At 40.7% G+C, this 12,924-nt stretch overlaps 1 protein-coding gene across 1 annotated transcript in view; it reads left to right on the top strand.

Moving 5' to 3' along the window:
- Positions 1 to 10,095: 10,095 nt before the first annotated feature.
- LOC137294769 (UPF0764 protein C16orf89 homolog) overlaps positions 10,096 to 12,924 on the top strand; it is a 40,210-nt gene continuing 37,381 nt past the window's right edge. The window contains exon 1 of the mRNA XM_067825883.1: positions 10,096 to 10,546. Coding sequence (XP_067681984.1) covers positions 10,375 to 10,546 — 172 coding nt within the window. The 5' untranslated portion in view covers positions 10,096 to 10,374. The remainder of the gene's footprint in view (positions 10,547 to 12,924) is intronic.

The raw sequence follows: 12,924 nt of genomic DNA, 5'->3' as shown, positions 1-12,924 counted from the left end.
GCAATTGGACGATTGCAAGCTGGCGAATCAAAGAGTGAGGTGGCAAGGATCTTCAACATTCATCCCAGCACAACAACTCGATTGTGGGATCAATTTCGTCAAACAAATTCGACAAATGACCGTCCAAGATCAGGGAGACCTAGAGTCACCACACCTGCGCAAGATCGGTACATCCGAGTAACCCACGTGACCGCCATCGTGCCGCCCGGGACACAGCACAAGAACCGTTTGGAGCCCGAGACAATCAGGAACCGTCTCAGAGAAGTAGGAATACGTGCCAAACGTCCAAATGTTGTCTTGACACGACTACATCGACGTCGACGAGAGAGATGGAGTAACACGGTGCTGCCAAGGAACCTGGCAAACTGTAGGCATGTGGTTTAGCAATGAATCCCGTTATCTCCTTAGGCGACATGATGCTCCTAACTGCATCAGGCAGGTGGACAGACTCGGCGAAGAGAGTGATATGGTTTGGGGAGAGATCTCATACACACACAGATCGGAACTTGTGCTTGTCCAAGGCAATCTCACGGCCAGTCGATACTTCGGTCAGACTCTGCGTCCGAACTTCCTTCACCTTGTTGACCGTCAATGGCAGTTCTTCCAACATGTTACCGTGGCCAATAACAACATCAGTACCCTCCCCTGGCCCTCCAGATCCCCGGATCTAAACCCAGTCGAACACCTTTGGGATCAGATCGATAGACGGGTACCTTGACGTCATAATCCACCACAGATTCTTCAACAGTTGTTCCACATGCTGCAGGAAGAACGGATGAGGATTCCACAACAAAACATCGACTAATTCGATCTGTACCCAGGATGTGTCGGGCGGTGGTAGCAGCTGGAGATTGTCATACGGGGTACTGACTTCAACACCACCTGGTGGACAGCAGTAACGACTGCGATGACTGTTATTCTTATGAGATATGGACTTGATAGCAATGCATTGCTCCACAAATTTTCATTCATGTCTCTTTGTTTCTTTCTACACGTCCTTGAATAAGACCAAACGTTCATTCAATTTGATATTTGGGGTTTGCGTTTCTTTTTTTTTGAAGATCAAGAAAAGGAACGCAATACCACACATTTACAGCGACTTGATAAATGATGACATGTCATAAATACAACATTTGCTGGATGTAACCCACTGCCAGCAGAGATATCTTTACAGTCAGAAAACCTGTAAGTGTGATTCATGATACGCGGCGATTCATGTCTCCCACAGGTGTTCTAGCAGGTTCAAACTTGGCGACATAGTAAAGCCTATGGATATACAAAACGAATATTGTTCTAATGAAACAACGTTATCATATCATATTAAAATATGAAACACTGAACTAAAGAGTTCTCCGTTGCCGATTAGGCCAAGACACCGCGTTTGTCACAATTGCCAATCTTACCTCTAAACAATACCTCCGATTGTACCTTCTTTACGACCCTCGTCGTGATTGTACGGGATGATTGCTTGAAACGCCGTAAAACTATGAAGTCACACACTCACTCACTTCTCTCATTGCCCATGTAGGGGTTCCTACTGCACTTCTCGAGAGTTTGGTGTTGTACACATCAGACGCACTGAGTAAGTGAGCGAGTGAGTGAGTGAGTGAAGTTTACGCCGTCTTTAAACAATATTCCAGCAATATAACGGCGGGGGACCCTAGACATGGAATTCACACATTGTACTCATATGGGGAATTGAACCCAGGTCATCGATGTGACGAGCGAACGCTTTAACCACTAGGCTACCCTACTGTCCCCAGGCGCAAGGACGGTATCTAGGTAAAACGCTTCACTGACGTCCTTGTAACACGTGGGCCTGATATGGATTAGTTACGTGACGTAATTTGTTTGTTTATGCCAACACCACTGAATATCATCACTGATACCCGACTGCAGTTGCGTGTAATCGTATGGGACCCGTGAAGGTCCCGGGGTAGAATAGGCCTTCAGCAACCCATGCTTGCCATAAAAGGCGACTATGCTTGTCGTAAGAGCCGACTAACGGGATCGGGTGGTCAGGCTCGCTAACTTGGTTGGTACATGTCATCGCTTCCCAGTTGCGCAGATCGATGCTCATGTTGTTGATCACTGGACTGACTTTTTTTATTTACAGGCCGCAGCCATACAGCTGGGATATTGCTGAGTGCGACGTAAAACTAAACTCACTCACTGTAATCGTACGGTAATGTTGCTCCGTCCTGATTGTGTTTGTCATATTGTCGTGGGTTCGAACCCCGGATTTTAATCGATCCTCGGCGACCAGCTCATGTTCATTGTCATCATCTAATGTTAACATGCTTATTGTATCTTCATTCTGATTAAACGCTCTGGAAACGCCTCCAACCACAGCTTCGTTTAGGAAGTGACGTCACGTGAACATCCCACCTATCAGTATCTTTCCACAGTATTGCTATCGACCAGGTTTGTCACGCGATTGGCTTGTTTTAGCGCTCTGTCACTCGGACTCAAGGCGGCAGCGGAGGTGTCCAGTGTGTTTTCAAAACATAATGGATAGCTTAGTGGTTAAAGCGTTCGTTCGTTACGCCGAAACCTGGGTTCGATTTCCCACATGGGCACAATGTGTGAAGCCCATTTCTGGTGTAGACCGCTACTGTTGGAAAATTGTTAAAAGCGGTGTAAAATTTATCACACCAAACTGACGAGGATGAGGTTTCACTTAAAGACAATTCTGGCTCCATGTATTATCGAGACAAAAAAATGTGAAAAAAACAAGAGAAAACACCAAATACAGTCACGACTGCAGTGACGAAACAAAACCCCAGCCGATTGCGGAAAAAAAACCTTGAAAATGTCTGAAGTCAGCGAGGGCGAGGTAGGATTCCTTCGTAATTGGAAAGAACTTGTATATGCAGAATTAAATTAGGTAACCAAAGCTGGAATATCATCGTTATATGGACGTCGGATATACGTCACATCCGCGTGTGAAAACGTAAACACTTTATTGATAACATGTTTTCTGTTTGAAAGGTGTTTTTGTCGAGATATCAAGGCATCACACTGACAATAGTGCCGTTGGCTTTCAGAGACAGAAACTGAGATCTATATATTAATAGTAATGTTGAAGACTGAGCGTAGACATGACATAAAATATTAGATCAACATCTTTAGATTGTCAGACCAGTTGCTCTGTCCATGTTAGGGATGATGAATTTCTCTGTGTGACAATGTTGGTTAGAATTTGTCTTCAGCAAGCGATGTCTGTAACACACAGTTGTGTACGTCGGTGTTCATGCTGTTGATCATTGTCTGGCCCGCCTCGATTATTACCAGAACGTCGTCATGCAATCTATAATACACACACACGCACGCACGCACGCACGCACGCACACAAAAAACCCACACACATATATGTGTGTGTGTTTGTGTGCGTGCGTGTTTGTGTGCGTGCGTGCGTGCGTGCGTGTGTGTGTGTGTGTGTTATTTCAGTTTTACGCCGCTTTTAGCAATATTCCAGCAATATCACGGAGGAGGACACATGAAGTGAGCTTAACACGTAGTACCCATGTGGGGAATCGAAATAGGACGTGACGAGCGTGCGCCTTAACCCCAAGACTACCGCGAAATCCACTGAGATTTGGATGTAAAGTAGATAAGATATACAGATTATATATGCCCTCTTATGACGTCACACCGTTCTCTATTGGTTTTGTTTTTTTTCTCTTCGCAGTACTTGCACGGCTTGCACGAAATCAAACACTTGGTAGCCGGGAGCGAGTTTGAATATACACAGCAAGGTTTTGATTCTAGATATGACCTCCTTTGAGATTTTACTTCTCACAAGTAGGACCTGCTTTGATGATTGTCTTCTGTCATATAGGAAGTTACGTTTTACTTCGAATCATAAGTAGGAACACCTTTGAAGTTTCTCTTCTAAGGTACATCAATTAATTCACGTCAGATCTGGATTTTGACAGGATAAAAATCATGATTGTTTTTACATGAAATCATCTTTGAACAGAATTTATTGTGCAACCACCTGTATCATGTTTTGTGATGTAACCTACCAGCGTTTCTCATTTGGTCACTGGTCAGGTGGTGAAACTGAGGATTAGTGGAACCAGTGAAGGTCGCAGTGCTCTTAGATGCTTATGGATACTACTGAGGTTCAGACGAGCCCATTTTAAACCAAGGGTATAGGTATGAGATATATACAACAGTGAGTGGGTGAGTTTAGTTTTACACCGCACTCAGTAATATATTCCAGCTCCATCGCGTCAGTCTGTAAATAATCGAGTCGGGCCAGACAATCCAGTGAACAACAGCATGAACATCGATCGATTGAGAACCGATGAAATGTGTCAACCAAGCAACGAGTCTGACCACCTGATCCCGTTCGTTGCCTCTTACAGCAAGCTGAGTAGCCTCTTACAGCAAGCATGGGTTGCTGAAGACCTCTTCCACCCCGGACCTTCATGGGTCAGATATGTACAGCATACTTTACCTATGGGCGTATTAGTAATTGTACAAAAAGAGGAGTGTGTATAAATCACGACCTAGAATTCATTCTTCGTACGAGTGTTTGTTTGTTTGTTTGTTTCTAATATTCCAGCTATATCTGTAAATAATTGAGTCTGGACCAGACAATCCAGTGATCATAAGCCTCGATCTATGTAACTGGGATGCAATGACACGAGTCAACCAAGTCAGCGAACTTACGACTTACGCTTGCTCGAATTCGAAAATGTCGTTTTACATCTTAAAGTGATTTTACTTGTACTGAAACAGCAAAAATAGTCGACTATCTCACATGGAAACTCATCGTGTTTCGAATTCCAGTATATTCAAGACGCTGTGTACATACGTACAGACGCAAGTATATTGTCAAATGTCTGATAACCGATCTTCCCATGTATCGAACAACGGATTACACGAGGGTTGGTGATACCAGCGTTGGTTGTACACCTTGTTAACGGGGCTTTACACTAGACGAGGGGCGATGGGGTAGCCTGGTGGTTAAAGCTGAAGACCTGGGTTCGATTCCCTACCTGGGTATAATGTGTGAAGCTGATTCCTGATGTCCACTCCGTGATATTGCAGGAATTGTGCTTAAAGAGGCGTAAATCTAAACTCACTCACTCACAGTTGATGATCTCAGCGTGTTATGCGTTAACTAACTGAGCAAACCAGTGACTGACATTATGAGCATCGATCCTCACAAGTGGCTGTCTGGAATATTGTTATAACATGATTAAAAATATTTTTCTTCATTATTATCGTTTTCAGCTCTGGCAAATGTACACAGTAAGGTAAGGTAAGGTAAGGTAAGGTAAGGTAAGGTAAGGTAAGGTAAGGTAAGGTAAGGTAAGGTAAGGTAAGGTAAGGTAAGGTAAGGTAAGGTAAGGTAAGGTAAGGTAAGGTAAGGTAAGGTGTAACTTTAATATCCCGGAGTAAATTATCTTTGCATAAAAAACGCCTAAAAATGAATGACTTTTTGTGTACAAAATTTTAAACAATAATTACACCCACAAGGTGAATGCTGATGATAAATGAATGCTGCTGATAAATAACACATAGGAACAGAGGCTATATTAGTCGCTGTCGCATGCATGATGAATTAAACAGTTCTATGTTTCAATTTCATTAGATCTATTTTTTGGTGCAAAATGAACAACACTACATTACATTATTAAGGATCAAAAGTACTCTTTTCTCGTGGGCGTTCGGGTTATTTACAGCTTATACTAACACGAGAAAATGGACCCAAAGCCTCGTAATATACGTAATCAAATTTGCTAAAAGAAGGTTGTTTACGATATTTAATTAATGTGGTCTTACAGTTTCATGTTCTATGTGTAGGATAGCGAGCTGACATTAAATATCATCGGTCTTGTCGGTGTTGAAAATGGTGTATGTGTCATTATTTATATTTGTCCCATGTAACGACAGCTTTCATGCCTCGAGAAACCAGGCGCGTAGCAAGGCATATATCAAAGCTTTATTTATGGATAGTATTGCGGACTTGTCCACCCTTTTAAGCAACAGTCATGTGTAAACCCTGGCTTTTCTTAATAATGGTAGCCACTCCCCTGAAAACTACTTAAATAACAATTTCCTGCTCTGAAAGTAACGATGGTTGTTACTCTGGGAACGTATAGCACAGTGTCGATGAAAATGCAAAGAAAAAATTCTAACCATCCGCTCTCGGAGTTTTCCATACTAATTTTATATGCCAGCAATGAGCAGTCCTTGTCGGAGTCAGTGTCGAACCGCAGCGCGGCAGACCCCGGAAACCAGGCTTATCTGTCCTCTGAGCCTTAAAGGAGGTGAAATATCTGACTTAAGAAGGAAAGGGAGAACGCTGCGGGAGTTACTAATCTACCTAGAGTTTAGTTTATGTGCGTCTAGAATTCTCACCAAATTAAACCCGAGTCTAGAACCTAACAAGATTGAATGTTATTTTCATATCGAGAAAAAGATGGAATGTTCTTACATTTAGACAAAAACTAGTGTTTCAGACATTGCAGTTTGGCTAAATCAAAAACCGATTTGTGGACACATTTCTCTCCTATCTTTACCACATATCTTTTATGTGGTGTAAATTTGAAGGATACTGATACCCGAACGGAGGGAATAAGGATTTTAAAACTCATCATTCCAGCATTCCTATCGTTGTTCTGTGTCACACATTTTACATGAATTAACAGCGGCTGACTTTGGTGTCTTTCACGACGTATGGCTTTCACTCTCGCTATTCTCGGAGACTTTAAGGGCGTCATATGAACCCTCCTCAAATGTTAATTGAACAAAATTACAGCATTCAAGGTTTGAACATAACATAAAAAGAAAAACAACAACAAAAACAAAAAGCCAAAACAAAATAAAATAAATTTTAAGATGCTTCTGTGAAAGATCAAAGGCGATGATATGCTCTTTTTTGCATTGCGTCACAATGACTTGGTGTCATTGCGCCATTCTTGTCTGCCCCCTCGTAATCGTAAAAAATAATAAAATATACAATAAAATACAATCAATGTATTGAAAACAAACTATAAATTAAATAGATAAACAAAAAAGAGAGAAGCTTCCGGACGTTTTATGTTACATGCAATTACATTTCCCACTTAGTTCCCCTAAAAGCCTTACCGATGCAGTTTTCCATGTTTAGTGCATCTGTTCCCGTCCGCTTTTCGGGGAACAATTGACCCGCCTTGGCGTGATGGGATGCTGTCAACTATCGTCAATACGTGATGTTCTCATCTTATCCCGGACACTTAGTATTAATGCTATCTGATTCATTAGTATATGTTATGATACGACCCGAATCGTTATCTGAAATCTGTACGCTCTGGGCTCAAACAAAAATTAAACAAAATTCACTCACATTACTTGGTGGCGATTCTAATAATGAAAACGGTTTTGCGCTTTTTTCACCCGTCAGTTAGTCGTTCGTCTTGATTGGAATGAGAACGGTTTTCCGCCGATTTAGCAATGTTCCAACGATATCACGGTGCAGTACACCAGAAATGGGCTTTACACACTGTACTTATTTTGAGAAGCGAACCCGGGTCTTACATTTGACGAGCGAACACTTTCACCACTACCCCACCACCCCTCTTAATTGGAAATTACAGCTTTTTCTGTAGTTGGAATATTTAAGAAATATATTAAGACATTTTAGCCAAATATTGACATGCTTCTTTAAATATGGTTATTGCGTTATTCATATCCCTTTATCTCGAATCAGTTATATGGCTGTATGTTGGAATGAGAAACAAGAAAATAAGACCTAAGATACGTGTCGCATTTTGACTACAAAAATACACCTGGATTAATTCTTTCCACGACATTGTCAGACTACCAAGTCCCAAAATTTCACACTCGGACATTTAAGGCTTTCTTATCATGTTGAAAATGCATAACATCTTACCCAAGAATGCCCAATGCAAGTATTTTCTCAGTTCATTTTGTTAGAATTTGAGGGTTACAACTTCAGATGCATTTTTCAGGCAGTCAGGTAAGCCCAGTAAAGTTTTAAAAAGTTACATGAAAGTGTTTTCAGCATCTTCACTCATATAATCCTCAAGACGCGCCATAGGATTAACTATATCTAGTTTCAAATTGTCTGACCGCGTTATTTTGTGTCCTCCTAATAATGTAACTGACGTATCTACGTTGTATATCAAATACAGCATCTCTAGGGCTATTAGCATCCCTTTTCTGGATTCTTAGGCTCAAAATGAAGAGTAAAGCGTTCAATGTGATAATATAAAATTAAAATATAAGTCTTGAGCGAGTGAGTGAGTCTACGACCCCGACAACCCCCATCCCTCCCTTTGACATGTCGAAGTTTTGATGAATTATAATAACAGTTGTGTACTGGACTTTACTCAACGTTTGTTTTGTGACGGTGTCTCAATACTGACACACCACCATGTTACAATGATAAATTTTAGCTGTCTCAGTACTGACAAACCACTATGTTACAATCTTAACGTTTAGGTGTTTCAGTACTCACAAACCACGATTTTACAATGATAACACTTCGATGTCTGCGTACTGACAAATTACGATGTTAAAATCATAACATTTAGATGTCTCAATACTGACAAACTGACAACCACGATGTTACTCTGCTAAGGTTTAGGTGTCTCAGTACTGATAAACCGTAATGTTACAGTGACAGCGGAAAGGTGTCTCAATTCTGACAATGAGAAGTTCTTTAATCTTGGAATCGAGATGAATGGTATAAACCTTGGGCTGAACAAATGGAGTTCACACATGGTATCGATATGGTGAATCGAACCCTGTTGTTTCGGTGTGACGAGCACACAGTTTATCCACTAAGTATACACTTGTATAACATTTGGGGACTGGATGTAATTGTGTCCAAACCAAACTTTATTCCGCATTGAAGAGGCCACAGGCCCAAAGTACATAAAACATTCAAACATAAATGTTCTCCAGAGAAATGATATTATTCTGTTTCTTTCTTTGCAATGTTGTATGGTATATTAACATTGCTAAGTTCTGAAGTATTATGCTGTTCGTACATGACAGTAATGAAATAAATTTAATAGCGTTTGGATATCTGACAAATGATTTGGTAAATGTTCCCTTCTGAGATCGGAGTACAGCGGACAAACAAGAAGGAAGTGGTACTCATCCTCGACATTATTCAAATCGGATAGTTGGCATAGTCTCTCATGTCGATTGATATTAGTATAGTGGCCAGTTTCTATAAATAAATCATGCCTTATTTCCTCCTTACCCCCCTCCCTACCTCCCCACCTCCCTCAGTCGGGGAGGGGAAGAGACATTGGCTATATGGGTCGAGTGTGAAACTGCACGCACGAGTTCGGGTCCGACACATTCACAAGTCATTCGTTTTCCACAGTATTGACCTACTCTCTGAGCTCTGTCAGTGTTATATCACAATATCGCCTGTTATGCAAAATTCTCGATCAAACATATTTGAAATCACAGTCTGTCACTTCTGCATTTGATATTCATGATTCAGTGGATTATGACACAACTCCGTGCAAAACCCGACTGAACTATGGTATGATGTAGTGAATAATTAATCAGGGTATCGATGACAGCCCGAGCTAATGTGTTAAACCATAACTCTTCAATGTCATTAACGAGTTTCTCCAGAGATATACATTGTAACTAAATAACCCAATATCAAACATAATACGAGAAATCTACCAAACACAGCTTAACGTCAATAATTGAACACCTAACCGAATATAACCTATATACAACATCAAAACATACGTTAAAAATCAATTATCGCGAAAGTAGGGTGACAACGAAAACCTGTGATCAATGAGTGAGTGAGTTGAATTTCTCGCCACTCTCAGCAATATGACAACTTAACGTCAATAACTGAACCCCTAACCGAATATGGCCAATAAAGCTAAACATAAAAACATACGTGAAAAAATCAGTTATCGCGAATGTGGGATATAACATTGAAAGTCTGTTCACTTCCGGGATATACCCGTGATCACAGGCGAACCGCCTGCCTTTTGCAATAGACATGGTGTAACGAAACTGACAACCCATGACACTTTGTGCTGCAAGCTGACAGTCACCTGCAGTGAAATCGACAATAGTCGAGCGAAGATTAATAACACGTACTCACATGGCGCTAAGGCGAAACGAAATCCCGTTTCCAAAACCAGCGAATGAGTTTGGCTGAACCTAACACTGCGGCACCTACACGCTGTCAATCAAACGTCTCACTGGACACAGGTTGTCGATATAACATGACGTCACGGACCAAAGCGATAGGAACATGCTGACGAGCTGTGGCTTTCAGTGTGGGTTGTAGGAGGAGATTATTCCTTTAACCATCTGTGGATTCTCATAAATAGGTGTGCTCGGATAAGACTGTGGATTCCAAGAATGTCTCCGGTTGTAGTGTTTGTCTTTGCATTGACGATTGTCAATGGGGCCCCGACGAAAGAAAGCCTGCTTCCAAGGGTTATAGATGCAGTTGATCGCGCGATTAAGTTCTTCAGCTCAGATTATAGTAGTATCAACGTGGATGGATTGTTTGGACTTAGGATCGGTCAAGGTGAGTGACATTTCTGATCTCTGTATCTATCACTATGAATCAATGGAAAAGTCAGCCAGTACCTCAACAGTAGCGTGGTCGGAGATATAGCAATCTGGCAGATTTACTCCAAAAATCGCCGACAATTTTAATCATATTTATATTTTAATTTAAGATTTGTAAACATGAATTTCACATTTATGTTGTTCTGTGATTCGTTGATCAAATGAGTCACATCATGGCACCTTTAAAATTTCGGTCAAGGACATTTAAAACGTGAAAACCGTGATTCGGGATACTTAAAAATAAGACTGAAAATACCCCATGTACATATAAGCATTTAGATATAATAGTCAACACAGAGTACCTTGTAGTCGATGTTTCTAATGCTGTGTGCACACAATTAAGAGATAGTCGACAAACATATGTTGAACAATATTGTGTTAAACATTAACGTAGACCAAAGTCACGTGTTGGCGGGTGTTGTCACAATCTAAATGATAACAATATGCTCCATATCATAAGATGATAAGAGGATTCTACAAGATAAGAGTTTATACTGAACAAATAGCCATCAGAACAGATGACAACAATGTACAATTACCGTTACAATCGTATCAAATGCTCTTCTTAAAAAGTGCTCAGTGGAGGATTATTAAGTAATAATCTGATTTTGAAATTACCGTATTAATGTCTTCAGACTGCGTTCGAGAAGACGATTTAAACTGTAATCTCATAGAACGTGCTTTTTTCTCATAACTACCTTTATCGCGGTATAACGAGGCATATGCGTGACTCGTTTTAACACCATCCACGACTACCCGGACGCGCTGGTTTGTTTATGCAACGACTGATATGCATTATTTATGTTAATCCTTTATGGGGTAATTGTTTTACAAAAATATCAATTCAGAATTCAAGGTGTGTTTTTGGTCTACATCATCTTATGATGCAACAACTGACTTGTTGCTCTCTTCATTGCCTGAAAACAGCTTTAGTAATGTCGTTCTGATATTTAGGTGTATGAGTTATAGGATGTCGCGTATACTTTGAGATTTATCATGTGACATGTTCTGAAGAGGACACAACTCAAACAGGGGTGAGGACTATTGTACTTTGGATCATAGGACAGGAAAACATATCACCCTACAACTTTGCCATAAATAACAACTCCTTGCAAGCAGGTCCATTTCCGGTGTTCCCCGTCGTCATGTTGCTGGAATATTGCTAAAAGCGGCGTTAGACTAAACTCACTCACTCATTGCAAGCTTTTACAGTAGTGAATTGTCACAACTGTTTTGAGTACGTGTTTTCTAACAAGTCTTCGTTTAAATCACTATCTACAGAATGACATCACAAAATCGCATACATTAAATCTCAGTAGGAAACTTTCAGACAAGGTAACTGTGTAGCGAAAATAACAATATCAACCTTACCTCTTTACGGAGTGTAGTCTGTATCAACTAAAGTTATCAATGAGCACTTCTTTCTTTAACATGACGGGGTGGTGGGGTAGTCTGGTGGTCTGGACCAACATTTTCGAAGCCCTCTTAGCGCTAAGATCGTCGCAAGTTAATGCTAATGTATGGCACTTACGGCTATCTTAACGCTAAGAGAACTTCGAAAATGTCGGGTTCCATTTCCCGCATGGTTATAATGTGTGAAGCTTTTTTGTTGTCCCCGTTGTGATGTTCAAAAAAGTGACATAACTGAGATGTACCCTAACCATATAAAATCCCACAACCGAACCAACAACAAAACTTTTCATAAACTCTGTTTAGCAGAATGTACATATCCACAAAATTTAAGCAATGACCTTGAACCAACAAAATTTTCACCATATTGTTGGAGCTTAGCCGTATTCACTTTCTAATTTCATGATAAGATGAATACATAAAACACCATCACCTGATAACATGTAAGTCTAATATGTCTTGATTCAATCCATTTGTATGTTCTGTTACGCTCGTCACAAGTGGCTAGCATAAAAAGGATGTTGGTTCTTACTTGCACACAAGAGTTACACCCCCTTACTCTTACGCTCATGCATAAGTGGTGCAATGACCAAACATTATGTACTTATATTTTTAGAGACAGCCGATGTATAGGACTCAGATAGAAACGTATGTGTGAGTTTATAACATTCTCAGTGGCCAACAAATAAAGGAGCTGGTTGAATCAGTTGTGGTGGTCATGTACGGACAGGAGTTACTTCCCCTTAATCTAAGCACTACGTGTCACCGGTTCATGGCCGGGCAGGCTAAAATCGTGACACTTGTCAGTTCAATTTACGTAGCTTTCGCGGTACTTCCAGTGCAATGTTATGACTTGATGAACGCAGCGTGCCCCACGAGAAGGCTCTGACAAATTAAAAAAAACAAAAACAGGATTAACGTGGA

Source organism: Haliotis asinina, chromosome 1 (assembly GCF_037392515.1).
Source record: "Haliotis asinina isolate JCU_RB_2024 chromosome 1, JCU_Hal_asi_v2, whole genome shotgun sequence".
In the NCBI taxonomy this organism is placed as follows: domain Eukaryota; kingdom Metazoa; phylum Mollusca; class Gastropoda; order Lepetellida; family Haliotidae; genus Haliotis; species Haliotis asinina.
This window is presented reverse-complemented; position numbering and strand designations above follow the sequence as displayed.